This window comes from Equus caballus, chromosome 6, assembly GCF_041296265.1.
Source record: "Equus caballus isolate H_3958 breed thoroughbred chromosome 6, TB-T2T, whole genome shotgun sequence".
In the NCBI taxonomy this organism is placed as follows: Eukaryota; Metazoa; Chordata; class Mammalia; order Perissodactyla; family Equidae; genus Equus; species Equus caballus.
Genome location: NC_091689.1, coordinates 24,983,522 through 25,004,628, shown reverse-complemented (window position 1 = coordinate 25,004,628; position 21,107 = coordinate 24,983,522). Strand labels below are relative to the sequence as shown.

The 21,107-nt window shown below is 55.8% G+C and overlaps 1 protein-coding gene across 12 annotated transcripts in view; it reads left to right on the top strand.

Moving 5' to 3' along the window:
* HDAC4 (histone deacetylase 4) overlaps window positions 1-21,107 on the top strand; it is a 327,295-nt gene that overhangs the window by 285,204 nt on the left and 20,984 nt on the right. For all 12 annotated transcript variants that reach the window (XM_070269644.1, XM_023642723.2, XM_070269641.1 and 9 more), the window contains 6 exons: window positions 2,501-2,547; window positions 6,633-6,740; window positions 9,278-9,333; window positions 11,100-11,187; window positions 12,533-12,652; window positions 13,445-13,542. In XM_070269644.1, coding sequence (XP_070125745.1) covers window positions 2,501-2,547; window positions 6,633-6,740; window positions 9,278-9,333; window positions 11,100-11,187; window positions 12,533-12,652; window positions 13,445-13,542 — 517 coding nt within the window. The remainder of the gene's footprint in view (window positions 1-2,500; window positions 2,548-6,632; window positions 6,741-9,277; window positions 9,334-11,099; window positions 11,188-12,532; window positions 12,653-13,444; window positions 13,543-21,107) is intronic.

Below are 21,107 nucleotides of genomic sequence, written 5' to 3'. Positions count from 1 at the left end.
TTGTGGTTTTAATGTAGACATTATTGGGTATAATCAAAAATAGAAATCCAGTCTCTTTGCAGAGCCCCCTTTCCCTCATATTTACACGCGCACACAGATGTATATGAATTCATGTACACTAGCTCTTGAATTATTTGGTAGAAAGCTCTTTAAATCCCCAGTGTCGTGTTCCTGTGTGTTGGGATAGTGATCTGAGAAGGAGCCATCACGAAGCCATTGTTAGCCCCAGTGGTCACCTAGGGCCATTTACCACTTCTGAAAGGTGGGCCCAGCAGGGAGTGGCACGTGCGCTGTGATTCAGTTGATGAAATGGCCATTAGGTGAATCAGTTACAGAACAATATGAGGCTTGGCGCCCACACCCCTCTCTCCTTGCTCTGCTCACACTCCACCAGCTTGTCCTCTCCCTCCTGTCGGCTCCCCTGCCGTGGCCCCAGCACCTCCCACAGGCACCTCCCACCTCCCAAGCCCCTCAGGAGCCGCCATCCTGGCATGTCATTTCCCTGCTGGCCGGCACACTGTCCACTTGCAGATCTGCTCATTGCTGGCTGTGGGCTGGCAGTAGGGGCACAAGGGAGAGCAAGGTGGACGTGCCCAGCCTCTCAGGGACAAGGGCTGGAGGCCATGTGGCTCCATCGAGCAGCAGCTTAACTGATGTTAGAATGTGCCCCGTGTCCACATGCAGCAGTGGGAATGAAGGTCGGGAGCCACGGATCCAGGCAGTGGATGGTCGGTGAGATGTGGCATGGAGCAGAGCGGGTGGGGCGCAGGAAGAAGCAGACCCTGGGGACCACAAGCTCAGGCACCTCAGAGGTGGCAGGGAAGGGCGTGGCTGTGGTGTGTGCTGTTGCCCTCAGTGTGAGCTCACATGAGAGCACCTGTGGGAGGCGAGGTGACCAGCTGAGAGTGGCAGGAAGCTGCGAGGCCAGAGCCTGGTCCCTGATGCGGCCCCTTAAGGCTCAGTGCCTGGTGTGGTTGGGGCTGGAGCCAGGATGAGGTGGGCAGAGACAGACCCTCGGGAATACCCAGGCCAGTGTGGAGACACAGCACAGACCCCCGTGAAACTCGCGGTCGCCCCTGAAGAAGGGTGCTTGTTTGGAAGAGGGGGCACCTGCAGCATCCGAGCAGACCCGAGACCATCAGCCTGCTGGTTTCTCTCAACCATGTGAGGACACTGTTTACCTTTTCAAGGAGTTTCCCGGGGCCTCTGGACCTTCCACACAGGGCTAAAGGTGTCACCCGCTGCCCTCCCTCCCTGCACCCGCCTTCCTGTGCACCGGGCCTTGCACTAGGGGCCTGGCAGGGACTCCTACGCAGAGACACATCACTCCTCGGTTTAGAAGTGAATGGTGCTACCGAGCTGCTCTGTGCCAGCGGCTCTCCTGGGCTCTTGCCATCATCGCCCTCACTCCCCCCACGCACTCTGTGATGCGGAAGTAGTATTCTCATTGACACACGAGGAAACTCAGTTCTCATCGAGGCCCCCTGCTGCTGAGCTTTCCAGACAAGAGTCAGGCCAGGCCCTGTGACCCCAAGGGCTGTTTTCTTCCTGGGGCCCCAGGAGTGTGGATTCATGAGCATCCCGACAGGAGCCAGTGTTCTGGACCAGGCAGTGGGTGGCAGTGGGAGTGGGGCCTCCCCACAGTGGCACAGCCCTGCCAGGTCCAGAAAGTGGGTTCTGAACTGGATGAAAGAACCTGCCAGGAAAAGTCTGGGGGCCCCGGAGTCAGGCGGGAGGGAGCTGGGGAGCAGCCAGGGCCCCGCCCGAGAGCCAGGCAGCAGGGGAGGCTCTTGTGGCCACTCCTGAAGAAGACAGTCCTGCCTTGTCTCCAGGGCACAGGCCTGAGCCCTGTGGGAGGGGGAGCCTGCTCCTGTGCCATGGGACTGAGCAGGCCTTCCTGGATGGCCAGCCTCAACACTGTGCAGGTTCTTAGCTGTGCACCACCTCAGTGACCTTTGAACGTTTGTAAATGGGATGGGGCCCGCACATTCCCAAAAGATCCCTCTGTGTCTAAAGGGCTGACCACAGGTGTTGAATTCTGGGCCTCTCTGCCTCCTTTGTAGCTGGGGAGGGCTGCCGGAGCCTCAGGACATAGGAGAGGAGGGCCGCCAGTGGCACTCACTGAGGAGCCAGGTCAGGTCTGTTGACAGTGACCCTTGCTCCAGATGCGGCCTCTCAGAAGCACAGGTTGTTCCATACCAGCTGCATGCGCTCCAGCTGGAAGCAGGAGCCGCCCATGGGTGCCTCCCCAGCCGTGAGGAGTAGCTGTTGCCATGGAGAATGAGGGGTCTCGCAGGGCTGTGTCCCGCCATAGGCGCCCCTGCAGCAGGCTACTCGCGTAGGGCAACTGACCTGTGAGACGTGGACATGTCGTGCGTACTGCACAAGAGCCAGCGTGCCATGAGGGAACCGCCGTGTTTGCAGAGCCCGCGCTGGGCTCCGCCAGGCCGGGCACCGTGTGACCTTGCCCTCCTGACCTCGGCTCTCCTTCTCCCCGCAGGCTCACTCACTTCGGTGTTTGTCAGGCTGCCCTGTGGTGGTGTCGGGGTAAGTATTTCTTTAATGTGTAAATAATGTCCTGTTTGTTCTCGGGGTCCCAGTGGTCGCAGAAATCGCTGCCTGGCTCTCTGCAGAGTGGATAATTGCTGCCAGGTGTTTTCCATAAACAGGGTCTGCCGGGCAGGGCGGCCCCACCGCTCACACGTGTGGCTTCAAAGGCCCTGGGAGCCTGGGAGCGTTTTGATGGCTGGACCCGGGCACCTTCCTCGGGGAAGGTCGTCTGGCACCCACGGCTCACTTCAGGAAGCAGACCCTGGTGTGCAGGCTGGTCTCTCCTAGCTTGCAGGGCAAGAGTCAGCTCATCTCAACCCACGTCGTGAATCCATCACTTTGTAGGTGTCTGTGATCCTGCATCCAATTGCCGACCCACACCCACCCGTAGAGCTCTGAGTGCAGGATGGAGCATGCTGTGTGTGGACCACGTGCAGCTTGCAGAGCCTCTTGCAGGCTTGTGTTTGCTGCTCCTCTATGAGCGATGATGCTTTTAAGCAGATCTGGTCAGGTAGATGCTTAAGGGGACTCAGGCTTTCCCTGACCCTGGCGTGGGCTGAGCTATGAAGGACATTCCAGTCTGGGCATCTGCTCCTCCCTCGGCGCAGTGAAGGTCAGGTGTCCACAGCCAGAGCTTCTCATTAGTAAAGAGGGCGCTCCCCTCGGCTCCCCTCCTCTTGGATGAGGGCGGGGTGAGGGGCAAGAAGAGAGACCTGCAATTTGAAGGCAAGGCCGCGCCTCCTCCCCGCCATCTGCTGGCCCTCGAGGTCCCGCAGCCCGGGAAACACTGCAGCCGGTCACAGAGGGGCCGGACAGGGCCGAGTGGACCACAAAGCGTGGCGGCTGAAACGGCACAGCGGCAGCGTGTGCGTAATTACAGATCGAGGGTGAAGCTCGAGGTCTGGATTCTGTTATGGAAATGAAACAAAATTGTTTTCTTCCTGAGTCTTTACAGAAATCGCCGCTTTGAAAATTATCCCGTCAGAAAGAGAATAAATGGCGTTTATTCATACCACCACCAAGCCCTCCTAGAGTTATTTTATTTCGTATTGTAAATAGGCTGCAATCTCTTAATTCAGGGCAAATTTTTGGCCAGACTTGAAAAGGTTCGGACTCGCACTGCCCTGCAGCCAGCGCCCTTTGCGAGGCAGGATTTAGTTGGCAAATGAAGGTAAATGGGAACGCAGACCTGGGGCCTTGAGCCAGGCAGCCCCTCCCGGGCGTGAAGTCCAGATCCAGCCCCAAAGGCCGGCCAGCGCCCACCTTCACGTCCGCACAGGATGCTGCCCAGCACGGGGACAGTGGGCAATCTCAGCAAGTCCAGCTGGGTGCAGCGGGGAGCCCGTCAGAGTGATGAGGGAATGAGTAAGCCAGGGTTAATTGTAGGGACTGCCCTCTCTCACTTGTTCTCCGTGATGCCCTCTGGCAGGAGGGCAGGGAAGGGGGTGTCCAGCCTTCCCGCCCTGGCTGTTGTGGACCCTCTCCGTTGCGGGGGACAGCTGCAGTCCTGGGGTGTTGGGGAGGCAAAGAGACCCCAGGAGCCAGAGTGTGGGCGGGAACGTGCGGGTCGGGTGATGAAGCAAGTGAGGAAGGCCACCCTGCTTCTCCCAGAAGTCACTGTGAGTTAACGTTTAGGTTGTGTAATGGTGTTTTGAAAGGTTAGAACTCATTCTTAACTAGAAGTAGACGCTTTACATTGTTTTCCTTGTTTTTCAACCAAATAACACTTCTGTGTTGCTCGCCTCCTGACTCTTACAAGCTTCTCATTGGTGGGGACTTGTGTCGGGGAAGGTCTTCCGTGCCGTCCTTGGCCCAGCCCTGCCTGGGTGGCCCCCTCGCGGGCTCTGGGTGCCCCTGGCACCTAGTGCTGCGCCCTGAGCCCCGTGGCGTCTAAAGGGCCACGGTGTACCCAGAATTGGCCACCCCCAGTCTGTCCACCTTAAGTGTCTGTAAGAAGTGGCCTCTGCATTGTCCTAGGTCTTTAAGAAAGCTCAGAGTGGGTGCTCGCTCCTTCCTTGGTTCCTGCTCATGCATTAGTCAGTGCCCTGCTGCTCTGCCCCCGGCGGGACCTGCTCTCGGCTGCGCTGCGTGTCCGAGCTGCGCTCCCATGGAGCCTCATGCTTCTGGAACTCAGGCTCCCACCTGACCGTCCCAGACTGGTCCCTGGGACGCTGTGGCCAGGAGGTGGAAGATTTCGTTCCTGAAGCAGTGAAGGTCTTGTCGGGTTCTCTGGGGGCAGTGGCAGTGTAGAGTCCTGCGGTGGGGCTGGGGCCCTCTCCCTCGCTCTGGACAGGATGTCACAGGACCTTGTGAACCCTGGGGTCATGCAGGAGGAGAGCAGAGCACAAAGACCCTTCAAAGCACACCAAGGGTCAGTCCATCTTCCCTCCCAGATCTGGTTACCTAGTCCTGAAACCCAAATCATCACATTTTGAAGAGAAATAAGCTGAGTGCTTTTGCCCAAATCGCCTTTGGTCCTCAGGGGCGCAGGCTGTGGACCAGCCTGACAAGGACATCATCATCCTCTTGAAAAGCTCAGGAACCTCAAGACTCTCCTTTGAGGGCTGTCACCTTCCATTTTAGTGAATGGATTCTCCGGCTAGAGGAGCAGGTCCAGAATAGTTGCATGAGAATGGCTGTGTCCGTGCATAACGGTGCGGTGTTATTTAGAACAGAAGCCTGTCTTTGAAAGTTGAGTATCAATGGCTGCGGAGAGTCAGCGAAGTGCAGAGCATTCTTCTGACATTTGGAAACTATTTAAAGAACATAGAAGTTTGGTCATTGAAAAGAATAACCTTTGCAGAATAACACTCCTCAGGAAATGGCTGGAACCCCTCGTAATGTATTTTAAATCATCGTGCTTTGAAGATGAAGCTTCAAGACTTCATTGAAAGAAATCCATCCGCCCCACGTAATGATAAGTGTCGGGTGGGCAGGGGCCTGGGCGAGCCTGCACGTAGCTGGGCTGGGAAAGGATGGGGACAGGCACAGGTTTGGCCGACACCTTTGCACACAGCTGCCTGGGCCTCCGTCTCCAGAGTCCCAGAGGCTACAAGTGCTTGCAGGAGGTGAATTGGGGAAGGAGGGGTCCTCAGATAGACTCGGCAGATACTGTCTTACAGGTTACCTAGCCTGTTAGTGCACGATTTCTCAGAGCCTTCACTAGGCTGGGTGCATCCCCAAGAAGTGCACATGAGTCCCAAGTGTGTGTGTGGCCAAGGCACCAGTTACCCCACACCTGGGAATGGTGGCTCGGGTGCCTTAACCCGACCCCCAGGGGCCACATGCTTCCCCTCGGCCCTCTGACCCCCACCCCCAGGCTCCCACAAGGAGACTAGCTCTCTGCAGGACTGGCTGCCGAAGTCTCTTGGTCGTGCTTCTCACCCATGTTAGCCAGGGCTTTAAAAAAAAAAAATCAGATGCGCCCGAATAAATAAATAAACCAGCACACAAACAGAAATCACCTGACGTGTCTGCACTGCATACGTTCTTCTGTTTGAAGGGAACAGCTGGTGGGGCAGCCGTGCAGTCACCTGGGCAGAGTGGGGAACGGCCCACCAGGAGGTTTCCGAGGGGTCCTGAGTCTCCTCCCTTCCTGCCCCTTTTGAGCCTCTAATTAAATTCAGCACAAAAGGAAGTGTTGGTCGAGAGAGCCCTCATTCTAATTTTCCTTACATTTCATTTCACTGATTATTAGTATAACTCTTAACTGCAGTTGCAGTAAAATAAAAAAAAAAAAAGGAACTAACTAGGTAACCTTGGCATCATTGCTCTTAGCTTCAAGTATTTTGAGGCAATTCAGAAAAGAAATGACACCTCAGAAGGGGGTAAAAACATGCATGATATTTTGGGTGCATTCACTGTTCTTTTTCTGATTAGTGTTTTTTTGGCACGTCTTCCCAAAAACTGTCAGCCGGCCTGGGAGCTGGGTATGTTCCACAGTTAGTAGAGAAGAGATGAGAGGCTCTGCTACTGGCGGTGCAGAGGCGGAGCCCGTGGGCAGAGGCTGCATGGCCGCCCGGAGGTGGGGTGTGACTGTGGCCCAGGACACTGGCCTCACTGCACGAGTATTGTCTCCACAGGTGGACAGCGACACCATATGGAACGAGGTGCACTCGTCAGGGGCAGCCCGCCTGGCCGTGGGCTGCGTGGTGGAGCTGGTCTTCAAGGTGGCCACGGGGGAGCTGAAGGTCAGTGAGGACCCGGCAGACAAGGGCTCCTAGAAGGAAACCTGCCAGGAGATTTCCAGCGGGGGAGGGAGGGGATGGCCCACTGCGATGCCCCCTTCAGGCAGGCACGAGGTGACGGATAGGAAGGACGGCTCCGTCCGGGGGAGGGTGGATCCCGTCCTGTTGATCACTGTTGCGTCGGAGGGAACATGCCCACATTTCTGAAAACGTAACGGTGCAGTAGGCGTCAGGGACTTTGGTCTTGGGAGCACTTTGTACTCGTAAAAACTGTTGAAGGACCCAAAGTGCTTTTGTTTATATAAGTTAGGTCATCAGCATTGGCCAGATTAGAGATTAAAACTGAGAAATTTTTAGAGTATTTATTAACTTAAAAATAACAACAGGCTGGACCAGTGGTGCAGGGGTTGGGTTCACATGTTCTGCTTCGGCAGCCCGGGGTTCGCCAGTTCAGATCCCCGGTGTGGACCTACACACTGCTTCTCCAGCCATGCTGAGGCAGACATCCCACATATAAAGTAGAGGAAGACGGGCACGGATGTTAGTCCAGGGCCAGTCTTCCTCAGCAAAAAGAGGAGGATTGGCAGCAGATGTTAGCTCAGGGCTAATCTGCCTCCAAGAATAAATAAATAAATAACAATAATGTCTGGCATAGTCGGTCAGCTGGATTCTCGTACCTCCTTCTGCTTCAGTCTGGCAACATGCTGTCTTGGGTGAAGTACTTGAAGAAAACCTGGCCTCCCACAAATAGAGAATTGGGAAAAGGAGAAGTATTTTAATAGCTTTCTCAGATAATTGTGGATATTCTTTGATGCTACACCAAAATTCAACAAGTGGTAGTTTCTGGAAGATTGCGTACAGTGTGGAAGCTGAAACAATGTTGGCTTTTCCTCGTCCTCCACGTTAAAATCCACTGGCCTCTTGCACACTGAGTGAATCCGGGCATGACTTGATGGCACAGGGCGTTGGTCATTTGGAAATAAGGGCTCATTGAATTATGCAGATCTTCCAAATCTTGGCACATTTTACTGTACGGTATCCAAGAAATCACTAATTTGCAACCGTGACCATCAGGAGAGTCTTCTGAGTCTGGGAACGGCTGTGCCACTCACAGTGGCAGATCCACTTTTTCCAAACTTTGAATTGTCACCTGAAAGCCAAGCTCTCCTCCCTGACAATTACGACTGTCTGTCGCTCTCCTTGAGGTGACGGGCTCACTTTGTTTAGTTTTGAGAATTGTCAATTTACCCAAGTTGGAATGACCCATTTGTCTTCAGTCCTTCTTTCGAGGGAAATTGGCTTTCCGTGGAAAAAGGAGCTGGCACAGCTCGGAGCTCAGACAGTCGTTCTCCCCAGAGACAGGCCTCATGGGCAGCGGCAGAGCTCTTCCCATGGCCTCCCCATGTCTTTACGTGGAGGTGGAATGGCGTGTGTTCAAGGGTGGAGATGCAGGGTAGTCGGTCAGCTGTCCTGCTGCATCCAGAGCACTCTTAAGTGGGCCTGCCTTCCCGCCCGCAGACCAATGGTGGACAAAGATAGAGTCCTCGAGCTTTCCGGGCTGCTTCCTCACTTCCCGCTGTGGCTCCAGCCATCCACCCAGCATTGGCTTCCCACTGTTGGTGCGGTTGTCTACACAGTGGAAAAGGCAGGCCCCCTAGGGAGCACGAGGGCCCTGGTCTGCGGTCTGTACTCTGAGAACCAGGGCACAGTGTCTGTGCAGGGACAGGAGACGGTTCCCCAGTCCTGAGTGTCCTGGGGGCGGGGGCTCCCAAGTGAGTGCCTCCCTTGCCCTGTCCGTCCCTGAGCACCGCTTCCCACAGCCCGCTCACCAGTGGTCAGCCGGCCCTTGGGCGCTAGTACAGAGCTTGAGCACACAGCTTCCTGGTGCTGGTGAGACCAAGAGGTGCCCACTTAATCCGTTTTTATTACAGCAGCTACAGAGCAGCTTGAAGATGGTTCTTTAAAGTATGAGTGACTTAGAGGTCCTGCTGGGCGGCGGGCACAGACTCCTTTCCAGCCTCGGAAATATTCCTTCTAGGTGTTAATGGACTGTTCGTTTTCGGCGCTGCCTTCTCCCCTGGCAACTGAGTTGCAGTAACAACAGAGACATTCACGTTAAGGCCACACTGGGCATGGGCTCTGCGCAGCCACGAGCCCCTTCCGTTCTATCTGCAGCCAGGGTCTCCGTCCAGTTGCTTCCTGGGGATGCTGGTCATGATCAGAGGGGTCCTAGAGCACCCCCTTCTCTCCTACCCAGACTCCCGAGCTGAGCAGTGCCCACTTACCAGCAGGCTGTTGAAGACAGAAAGTCAGGAACAAGTTCACCTTTTATCTTAGTAACTTGTGACAACCAAAGGCCTCTTTAAAAGAAGGGACCCAGATGTCGCTGATGCTTAGAGCCAGCCCTTTATCCTGTCCGGTGGCTGTGTGCCCGGAGTGCAGCCTGAAACTGTGTCTCCAGTACATTCCATAACAGTTTCTCACTGATATGAAACCAATCTTTCATCCCTGTTTCTCCCCCCGTTTGGTGTTCTGTGTAGAATGGCTTTGCCGTGGTCCGCCCCCCGGGACATCACGCAGAAGAGAGCACACCCATGTAAGTAGACGCACAGTCCCCCGTGGGCAGACTGCAGGTTTCCGGCTCCTCTCCTTAGGGGGCCGGGCCAGCACTCGAGGGCAGCGGGGGGACCTTGGTTTGCCATTTGCTAAGCCCTCCTGTGATGTGTACTGTGCCCTGCACGTCAGCAGCTCCCGAGTGTCCCTGATCCAGCACGAGGTCGCCAAGGTGCAGCTCTGGAGCCGCGCAGGGCAGCTTCCCTGGTGGGCGATGGTGAAGCGGCGAGTGGGAGGAGTGGGGCAGGAAGAATCCACAGAAGTCGGTCTAGAGAAGTCCTAGTTACGTTTGTTATAGAAAGTTGGGACAGGAAACTTAAATTGTAGTCCCAAGGTCGTGACCACACGGGCCAGCTCTCTGGACTCTTTCGGGTTCTGGATGCCCCTGACTGTGCACACATTGGAGGAGCCGAGGGTGTGAGTGTGGCGTGTGGATTGGGGAAAACCAGTGCAGGTGGGACGCACCTGGGGCAGGGTGACACGGCCTGACCCTCAGCCTCAGCGGCTGGGCACTGAGGGCCTTTGCTGCCTGGGGGTGATCACATCCGCCGTCTCTGGTGTGGGACCTGGGAAGCACTGCCATGAGCACGCTGGCGTGGGCAGAGCATGCCCCGTGCTGTGGAGACAGGAGGGCCACTGCTGCTGCCTGGAGGGAGGAGCGGGTGGCGTTAGGCTGTGCCTTGAGGAACGAGGAGCAGTTTGTCAGGTGGCAAAGCAAGGAAAGTGCACACAGAGCACTGTTGGGAGAAGCCCAGGAGCGCAGGCGGCACAGCTGGAGCCAGACCAGCAGCAGCTAGAACAAGGCGGGACCACCGGCTGGGCTCACCCCGCCTGAGGGAGCCTCTGTCATTCCGGATCGGCAAGTGAGGGCATGAGATCCCTTTCAGAAAGGAGCCTCCTCCTGTATAGAGGGAAGCGATCCTAACCCTCCAAGAGGGGACTTGGGCTGGAGTCTGTGCAGCCTCACCTGAGAAAGTGTGGGATACTCCACCTTCCAGAACACTCCGTGTTACTTAGAACAGGATTATGTTTGCTTCATTTCTCTGAAGTTACTTTTCTAATTTGAATCTAAGTTGTTGGATACTCTCAATAGTAAACCCAAATGGACCAACGGAATACGAAGGACGTTTCAGGTGTTTTCGGTGAGCTCTGAGCCAGCATGGCCGGGCTTGCTGTGCGGGAGAGGTTGTGCTCCTGGCTGTGTGGGCTTCCAGGTTGCTAGCCGGATTCCAGCCATAAAACAGCCCAGGGCTCTCAGTTTGTAAGTAATTCAGGCAAAGGGAAACTGAGATGTGGAAGATTGCATCTCTACTAGAATCACTCTCTCACTCTCTGGAATGAGACTCTAGAGTTACGCTAATCCCTGGATGGACTGTGTATGTCACTATCATATGTCTTAGTAACCTCGGTGCTCTGTGGACCACAGCGTCTCCCGAGAGGCCAGGGAGTGTTCTCTGGAGGCTTCCGGGGGTGAGCCGGGGCGAACATCAGTATAAAGTGAAAGGGATGTTCTTACCGTGGGAGCCCCACGTCTACCTGCAGGAGACTGTGTGCGCGTGCATGTACATTTGCGTGTGTGTGCGCGTCTGACTCTCAATCACAGCTTCAGTTAAGGTTTCCAAACTGCTTGATCAGGAGCCGTGCACTCCCCAGACCCTCTTAGCATCTCCTAGGACTCTAGATGGTTCTGTCGCAAGTTGTGTAAAAGCCGATCAAAAGCTGCCTTTTTTCTTCTGATTCTCCCTGCAGGGGGTTCTGCTACTTCAACTCTGTGGCCATCGCAGCCAAGCTTCTCCAGCAAAGGCTGAACGTGAGCAAGACCCTCATCGTGGACTGGGTAAGTGGGCCTGTTCCCGAGAGGAGCTGGGGAAGCCACGAGCCCATCGCCATTTTGCCCCGAGCAGACGTGCGGGTGTGGAGAGAGGAGGCGGGCACCTCTGCCTCCACCAACATTTGGACTTGGGGATCTTAAGTTTCTGCAGACTACCGCAAAGATGCAGAAAATAAAAGCCCAAACCTGTTACGAGTCAGTTTGATAGCTTCTATCAGCCGATCCTGCCAATAACCGGGTTCCTGAAATGTCTAGAAATATGCCCGTGGTTGGGGGCAGCAGCCAAAGGGCGATCCTGGGCAGAACCTCACTGGGCAGCCTCCTGAGGGACCGTGAGAAATGCCGGTGGAGCCAGAAGTGGGTGCAGCTAGTGACAACAGGAATGATAGCAGGCAGCGTGAGGTGAGGCAGCCTCTGTGTCCGGCTGGCCAGCACATCTAAAGCACGTAAGCCAAGGTCTGTACGGTACGTCATAGAACTGTGCGCTGCGTGGGGCACTGTTACAGTCAGCTGTCTACAAGTGGTGCCCTCGGTGTTGCCTCAGTTATGGGGAACACACGCCCCAAAAGTCTCGACGTGTCTGCACAGCAGCTGGTCCTAGCTGGGGCATCATGTGTATGTTTCTTGCCAATCCCACTGGAGCTGTCCTTCCACATTGCCTACCATGAGCACAGATCACTTTTATGAATAAGAAAGCAGACTGTGCAGGTCCCCGGGGTTCAAATCACGGGCGGGCATGCAGCTTCTCACATGCACACGTTGCATAAAGCGGGCCGCCACCCTGGTGGAGGCCCCGCTGCCCCACTGTTGCACTTTTAACATGTGGGCGTTGTGATTAGGGAAGCAGTTGGTCGTTTTCATTCGGGGCCTGGGACCCCCTGTGCCGTCGTGTGCACCTGTCACTCAGCCCCGTGGGATGGTCTCCTGCTGTACCCTAGCATCTGGCACAGTGTTGGCTCCTCACATGTGCCCGGAAATGAATGGGTCAGTGACATCCCTCACAATGGGGGCCAAGGGAATGGCTCACTTTTCACAGACGTGGCAGGACAAGAAATGGACCAAATGGCTTTGTCTGGGAAATTGTGGCCTGGGTGCGGGACATGGGAGGGCACACTGAAACACCAGCCCCTCTTTGCAGGAATCTGCAGCGGGCCCTGGTGCTGAGGGTGAGGGACACAGTGACACAGACGTGGACACCACCCCGGGACCTCTTCCTTCCGTTCCCTTGGCCCCGCACCCTTTAGCTCACATCCCCCGAGCCATCAGCCACCCTGACCAGAGGTGCTCGGTTCCTCTGTGAGCCTGAGAGGCGTCCTGCCTGGTACTGAGTCAGCTCTCCCTGCTTTTGTAGGACGTGCACCACGGAAATGGGACCCAGCAGGCATTCTACAACGACCCAAATGTCCTGTACATCTCCCTACACCGCTACGACGACGGGAACTTCTTCCCGGGCAGCGGGGCGCCTGACGAGGTGAGCAGGGGCCCCGGTCAGTGTGCGGGACTTCGAGGGGGCCAAGGCAGAGCCGCCCTGGAGGCGGGAGGGCAGGTGGGCCACTCCTGCCACACGGCAGCCAGGGCTTCATGCTCGCTGAGCCGCAGACTGTGATCTCAGGCAGATGGCAGCCTGGATGCCGGCGCGTGAGCACACGTGGCCTTTATTTTGTCTGAAGTACAAATGAGAGGCTGGGGATGGTTTCTGGTTCTAATCTGGACAGGCTGAATACTTATGAGCGAGTAAGCATGGGGTGCCCTCCTTCCCCCAGGAGAGGCAGCTTTGTGCAGCTGAAACTCATCCCCAGGCCATGTCACTTGTCCTGTCCTTTGAGCAGGACGCTTGTCCCGTCCTCTCACTGTCCGATGCCACACGGTGGGCCCCAGGAACAGCAGGCTCAGAGGCTCCTTCGTGACACCCTGATCCCCAAGTAGAGCCTGCCCTCGCTCTGACCAAGAGGCCCCAACAGTAGGGGACCCGTCTAAGGAAGAAGGCTCGTCTGCCTCTGGGTCTTACATCCAGGTGGGAGTTGGAGGACAGCCTCACTGGCAGATGTATTCTGGTTGCCCTCTGTTGGTGTAGGAGCCCCCGCATTCTGTGAAAATTCTCCATCATCGAGATCAGCACATCAGAGGCTGCGGGGACGAGTGACACTCTAGTGACACGTACCGAGGAGCACAACGCACAGGCTCTGTGGTGGGGCTGCAGCAGTCCTAACTGGAGAGGCCCCTGGTCGAGGGTCTGTGACACGTGTTTCTCTCCTCTGCGCAGGTGGGCACAGGGCCGGGCGTGGGCTTCAACGTCAACATGGCTTTCACCGGCGGCCTCGACCCCCCCATGGGAGATGCGGAGTACCTGGCGGCCTTCAGGTGAGTGTCCCAGCTTCCTCTCCCTCGGGGCATTTCTGAAACACTCGGAAATTCCACACCTGTGTTTCCGCTCTTCCTCCGTGTCACTGCTCTCCTTCGACCCTCACCCTCCGTGTGAGCACTAGACTTGTCTCGGGAGCCCCTCTAGCAGCCTCCAGGCCGCACCATGCAGAGATCCACATTTCTTTAACTGCACTTTCGAGGGATGGGACTCCAGGGGGCTCCTCTCAGTTTGTGCTTCAAGCCAACGGTGGAATCTTCGAGACTTTCTTCCCTTTTGTCTGCCATGTTTGCTTTTGTGCATTAAATGAAAAACAGGACTCCATTTTGGGTCTTGATGGTGAGAAAGTGATGGAGACCAAGGCAAGGGGTTTAGTGCCGGGTGTCAGAAAGTGTTACATTAGTGAAAGGTGGCCACTTTCAGAATCCCCTGATTTTTCTTCCAACAAATCTTTTGTGAGATGATGGGAAACAGAAGTAAATGTTCCTCCTCTATGAAATAAAAATCGAGGCGACTCTCCCCATTCGTGCTGCTTCCTTTGCATTACTCTGGTCCCTGACAATAGAGCCTCAGGGCGATTTTCTTTAAATGCCGTGTTTGCTTTTGTCATCAAATGGTTACTTCTACTTTGATCTGGGCCAGATTGAAGTAATTCCTGCCACTGACAATGGATGCTCAGCAGAGCGCAGTTTCTGCCTGTCTTAAATGGTGGCTCCCACCTGCCCCATGGAATGAGTGCTCCAGGAAGTGGTCCTCCTGCCCCAGTGCGGGTCCCAGGGGCCCTCGTGGGGAGAGTTTTGTTTGGCGGCAAAGCCTAACAGACTTTTGGTCTCCATTAGAAAGCAATCAATGCAGCAGGGATTAGAGTCCCGTAAAGGCTCTGGTGACTTTGTCTCTTTGCGTCTCTCTAATTCCGTGCTCTTGTCCTGCTTTATCGAAATGGAAAGCACACGCGTGCAGGCGTGCGTCTGTGTGACGCATGTGTCCCTGCACATGTGTGTGCACATGTGTATGTGTGTCTCTGCGACTGCATGTGCACAGGGCTCTGTGGTGTAGGCTTGTCTGTAGATGTGAGTTTGTATGTGTGTGCATGTATGCAGGGGTATGTGTGTGTGTATGTAGATGCCCATGTGCGTGCACGTGTGCCTGTGTGTGTGCCTGTCTCTGTGGCGGGTGAGATTCCATAAAACGACACATCTGTAAGAGTTTAGCTGAGCGTCCACAACGTGCTCCGTGGAGACCCTTACATGACCCCTCGCCGCCTCTGCCCGCTCACCTCGAAATGGGGTCCTAGTCCCCAACCTCAGAATGGTTGTCGGGGTCTGGTGATAAAAAGGCCCGGCCCCTGGGTGGCTCTGTCGATGTAAGTCCCCAGCCACAGCCACTCAGTGGTTCCGAGAAATAAACGGCTCACATTTGATTCAATGGAGACAGAACGTCAGCTGCTCAGAGGTGACCGCGGTCCCTGCGGAGTCCTCCCCTCCTAGAAGGCCCGTCCTGAATCGCTTTTTCCTCTGATCTCATTGCTTTAATTTTGATGCTGCTGCTTACTCTTGCTGAGGTATAAAGTAATTTTAGCAGTTGCTCTGCCTAATTTAAGGAAGAAGCACTCCCCCAAACACGTACAACATCTGAGAATTTGCTGACGAGCCCGTGAAGATCAGCTTCGTGCAGTCTGAAGCTGGCGCCTCAGCACCTGGGAGTTGTGGCTGCCCGTCCTCGAGGCCCTCAGGCCGGCATCACTCTGCCGTCCGCCCACCTGGGAACCGGCCCCCTTATGAGGATTCTTTGGAAATACAGTGCCGGGACACCCGCCGTGAGAGGCGTCCATGCTGCCCGAGTGGGCATCGGTGCCACCCTGGGGCCCTAAGGCCCGATGTGGCCGAATTCTGGTGTGGGCGCAGCTTCCTTTAAACTCGGGTTTGAAGTGGTAAAAACGGGTAGCTCCCTCTTGCTGCAGAACTCTTCCTTCTTCCCGGCCAGGTTTCCACTGCTCTGGCCTTCATGCCCGGTCTCAGTGGCCCTAGGGCTCTGAGCCTGGGGTGAGATGCTCAGCACCTCGGGGCTGGCCGGTGGGCCGATGGGGGGGCGAGGTGGGCCTAAGGTCATCCTCCGGCCCTCGGCCCCCCAGGCAACCTTTAAGATGAACCTTTCACTCTTGGTTGCTGCTGACATTCTGTTTTAATCTTCTGCCAAGTGTGTACATGATGATACCTTATCAAATGAACTTTTTATAGCTTAAATAGCTTCTTTGAAAAGGAAAATTGTTCCAGGGTTTTTTTATTGATTTTAATGTAAAAGAGCACTTTGAAGTTTACAATTTATGGTTCCCTGGTCATCGATCGGATGGGGGAAGAAGGGTCAGGCCCTGCTTTCCCCTTTCTTCTGCGCTTCTCCCCCTTTTGGGGGGCCCCATGGGACAATGTGTGCCTTAAAGGCAGCACCTTGTTACTCAGAGCCATTGCCTGCCACGTTGCATTTCAGGAGATCAAGCCTAAGATGAAGAAGAGATAAGAAAATTGCCCCTAATGAAATCCAGAAGCAGCAGCACTTTCTCTGCGGCCCGGGCGCAGGCGGAGACTCCAGGAGAAAAGGGAACCTTAATTCAAACCAGTGCGGCCAGAGGGCTTTGAAGTTGCTGAGCGAGGAGAGGGCTTAGGGCCCAGGAGATAATGATGCTCTTTCCTTAACCCCTCGCTTACCTGCCATCCGCCCACGAGCCTCCACCCCGGCAGCAAGGGAATCAAACGGGGATTGTTTTTGCTTTTGAGTCGTAATTTGGATTTAAATGTCACATTATGAAGTTTACCCAAGATGTCGGTGAAACTGGACTTTCTAAAGTGGCAACTTCAGTGTCTTAATGAATTGAGATTTGCCTTTCAATTGAACAACTGGACAGATTCACTCATTTTCCCATCGTTTCAAGGATGACATGAAAGTTGAGGCGCCTTTCATTTTTGTTACTCCCATATGGCATTTTTGGGGATTTTTTTCTTTTTTTAACAGTTTTATTTCTTTACTGTTGTGGTCAAATGTTCCTAATAGTCGTTATTTCCACCATGCGTGCGTGACCGGTCGGCTGGTGCTGGCCGCATCCGTTCACAGGCCTGTGTCTATTCAGAAAGGTTATGCCCGGGGGCCCAGTGCTCACATTGTGAGGAGATTTGACCCAAACCATTGGCCCTTGTTTTCTAAGGCAATGATGTCTCTTTAAGGGCATCCACATCTTCTCCTATGCAGATATTTTATCTGAGGACCACCTAGGGTGATCTTAGAAGCAAAAAATGTAAGCTGAAAACTCAGAGTTTAGCACCCTCATGTTTGGCGGCCTTCGTGTACCTGCCCTCTGCCCGCACTCGGGGATATAAAAGGTGGACACACACAGCGGGCGGCAGGGCCCTAGGCAGGCGGCTGTGGCACGCCGAGGTGGGTTGTGATGGCGCCGTGCACACACACCTGCCCCGCAGGGAGGAAGCTTCCTGGCCGAGTCCCTGAGGGGTGAGCCCGGACAGGTGTTGGGAGCAGAGTGCTCCCCTGGGAGCAGGCCTGGGGTGTGACCCACCTGCCTGTGTGGGGCCGCCTTCAGCTGCCTCTGGGGGGCTTGGCCGGGACCCTGATAGTGGAGGAGCGAGTCAAGGGGCTCCGACCAGGTGAACAAGGTGGCTGGTCTGCGCATTTGACGGCCGTCTCCTGGCAGCTTGGTGGCACTCCTGGATTCAGGGTGAGGTGGATTGTGCTGGGTCTGGTGGATGAGTCCAGAGAAGGATGACAGAGCCTGACCAGGACGGGGAGTAGGGGTGGGAGGGGCCACCTCAGGACATATTTGAGAATGGGATGGAATTGAGGGCAGGCAGCGTGTCCTGTGAGGTCTCAGGTCACTGTCTGGAGAGGAGGATGGGGCTACCACACAAAGAACCGGGAGGAGCAGGTTGTGGGTTCAGCTGTGGATGCTCACAGTTTAGCAGGTTTTCAAGAAAAAGCTGGAAAGTGTCCCTCTGATTTGGCAGTTAGGAGGCCACTGGAAGGCCAGTCTGTGGAGGTTGGGGCAGAACGTTCTGGGCTGGGAGTGAATGGGATGTGAGGACGAGAGCAACGCCCGCTCTCTGAGGATCCGGGATGAGGAGGAGAAGGGACAGGAGCTAGAGGGGTGCGCAGGCCCAGAGGGCAGTGTCCCAGTGGGGAGGCCAGGGCCTGTCCAGCACAAGGCAGGAAACCAGGAGAGAACATGGGGATACCGAGGCAGAGACCAAGGTCGGCTTCACGCAGTGGAGCAGCGAGACAGGCAGGAGAGGCCAGGGGATCCTGAGCCCGCTGTGGCCCCGGTGCCTGGTGGGTGGGCCCCTGTCAAGGGTATGGGGCATCCTCAGCGGGCTATGCTGTCTCTGATATTGTATTCCCAGGGGTACCTGAAAGGAAGAGGGTGCCAGGTGCTGAGGAGGAACGGACAGCACTGTGAGGTGGGTGGGCTGGCAGCCAGGGCCTCCAGGGCCTAGACAGCCCACGCAGTTGTCCGAGAGCCTCTATCTGAGGTGGGCGAAGGCCTGGGGACAGTGACAGGGCAGGGAGCTGAGAGCACATGGGACCCTGGTGGGGAGCAGTGGGGACTGTGTGGGGTGGATACTGAGGGAAGGATGGTGCAGGGCCGGAGGCCTCCTGGGTTGACCACAGGAGGGGCACGGAGAACCCCTTTGGGAGGAGCAGTGAGCAAGATGGCGAAGAAGGGCGAAAGCGGCTCAGCAGGTCACCTGCTCCACCCCGGGAGCCACAGCTGTGGGGAGGGCTGCTCCCACCTCACCAGGGCTGAGTCTCGGAGAATAAAGTGCAGAGGCTGGAAGCAGGAGAGCACGCGGGAAGGGGCCTGTGGGGCCGTGGAGCGGTGGGCTGGGGCCTGGTGGGGACAAGAGCGGGCAGAGCTGGTCTTTCAGTGTGGGGGCATTTCAGACTGGCCCCAGCGTCCAGCCTGCCTGGCAGTCCACGCTCCCTGGTCGGCCGCAGTGCCTGAGGGTGGCCAAGGGCTGTGGGCAGGGGAGCTGCAGTGGGCGTCACAGTTGGTGGCAGCCAGGCTGGAGCAGTTGGATGCCCATCCTTTTATCTTTGTTCTGGATCCGACTCTCAGCAGACTTCGAATCCTTGACGGGCAGTCGCTCCAGCCACTGTCCTGGCACATCTGGCGGAGACCATGGGTTTTGGTGACTCTGAAAGGATGCGGTGGAACTCCTGAGCTCAACGACACCGCAGCTGGGCTGGTTTCGAGGCCACACCCACCATGCAGATGTGCGCTGATTCCCGATTTCGGCCTCCTTCCTGCCTCTCACAGCAAGAATTGCACCACACACCACTAAAGGAATTTTTCATCTATTGAAACACTGTGATTGTTAAAATTGTGTTGTCAGGTACCCAGGGCCACAGCCTCCTGTGGAAGTGGCTCAGTTCGGCCACAGCTATTCTTCTGTGAGGTGGTTCCTGCTCCCTCACCCTGCTACAGACATCTAGTTGCGAGCTTACCCACAAACCACAATGATGAGGAAAGAAGACTGAGGATGCCCACTCTGAGCAGAGGCCCTGGCCACGGGAGCTTCCATGCTCCTCAGGAAAGGACATAGTTTGTGTGGGTGATGCTTATGGGGCACTTGGGGATCAGGAAGGAGCCAGGGATGCAGGGAGGCCGTCAGCCCTGAATCCTGTCTCCACTGGAACCTCTGGCGCTGCCCCCCCGGGTTCCCAGATGCTCCCTGGCACAGGTGGGCACAGCCCCCGGAGAGACGGCTCCGGGGCCTGTTAGCCATGCCAGGCTGGATGCCCCGAGGCTTGTGCTGACCGTGAGCTTGGTGGGTTTTGTTTAGGGTCCTGATGTAGCAGACGAATTGAAAGGTCATTTCTTTCCAGAAGTTGGAACCAACTGTGGAATTAATCATTGCCTTTAGATCCCATTCTGGGTTTCGGAGACTCTGTTCGTACACCCCGCGATCTGATGTTTCATGGTGCCTCATGGAACCCAATTCTGTTAACTGTCAGTGCCCTGTGGTATCCCCTGGTGCTGTCTCTTCCGCAGAGCAGCCAGGGGCCGATTGGGGGCTACGGTTCTACACGTTAGCAAGTCGCACTCCACTTGCCCACTCTGTTGTCCTGGCTTGCTTCCATCCTGGATGCCTTGCCCATGGAAACCTGCGGTTACGGACACAGTCGTGTCTGCCAGGCCACAGGTGTGGGCTGACCAGTGAACACAGGACTGAGGGGAGGACACAGTGCCGTGTACGTAGTGAAGGGCAGCGTCCCCAGGCCTCACCTGGGACGGCCCTGTGAGCAGAGCACGCAACGCGGCCATGCAGAGCAGCCTGTGTCGCCCTCGCGCTCCCCTGCGCTTGGCGTTTGCAGGGCCTTGTCCCATCTGAGCTCCACCCCCAGGGACAGGCGCATGCTAGGGGGTCTGGGCTTGTTCCCAATACCCTCGCCTCTCCCCCACTAAGGGGTCACCGTTGATGGACACCTGCCCGTCTCTTCTCTCGGAGACCTGCCCACCCCACTACCTCTCAGCAGTCAGGGGACAGTCTGCTGCCTTGGGAAGCTCCCAGCCCACCCCCTCTGCCCTCAGGTTGCCTTGTAGGTCAAAGGTGACCCCACAGAAACACTCACCTTAAAGTGCCGGTTGAGGGAAGGCCTACAGCAAATATTCAGCTCTTATTTCCAGAGACTAAGTTGTTTATTAAAGTTTAACGCAAGATAAAGCGTGAGGCCAGTTCCCCATTCTCTTTGCAGCACCTACGAAGTACGATGTTCTCTCAGCTTCCCTCCCACATGAGGATCCCGGGCTGGTGAAGAGGCAGAGCTTCTAGAAGGCAGGTTCTCAGGATAGTCAGGGCGCATTCGGCCCTCTTCTCACAAGTCCCACTGAGGGCCAGTGACATTTCTGAGGGTGGACAGCACGTCGGCGCTGGAGGCCCACCAGCACACGCCAGCACTCTGTGCCACTTCAGATTGTCTCAGCCTTAGTGAGCGTTTGGGGTCACAACCTAGAGGGTCCAACCCAGGAAAACACGGGAGGGTGTGTGCACGGACGTCCACTGTCCTGGCTGCCCGCGCTCGTGCGTGGCCGATGTGCTCAAGCCCCCTACACACACGCATACACACATATGTACACACTGTCACACCCACACCCACAGGACCAGCCGTGTTTTATATTTTATTTTGCTTGGCTCTGGGGCGATGCCACACACCAGGCACAGACGCCAGGGACTCTCGGCATTGACTTTGTTTAATGATGATTTTAACAGGGCTGTTTTTTTAATTTTGTGGGGGGATTAGAAATGAAATAGCTCAGCAGCACTTCAAAGCAGAGCCCAAAAGCCCGCCACATGCACTTGCTTCAAAACGGCTGCAGAAGCTCTTTGTGAATGAGCCGGGGTCTGCATAAAATATCTGTGGTTTTCATTGAAAAAACGTCTTGGCTTTAAAATCCATACCAAAAGCACGCTGAAACTGTTATTCCACCTGAAGACCAGGTTAGTGCGACAGGAACGTCATTAAAATAATTAAAATCCAGTCTCCAGGGGCTGACAGAGGCAGT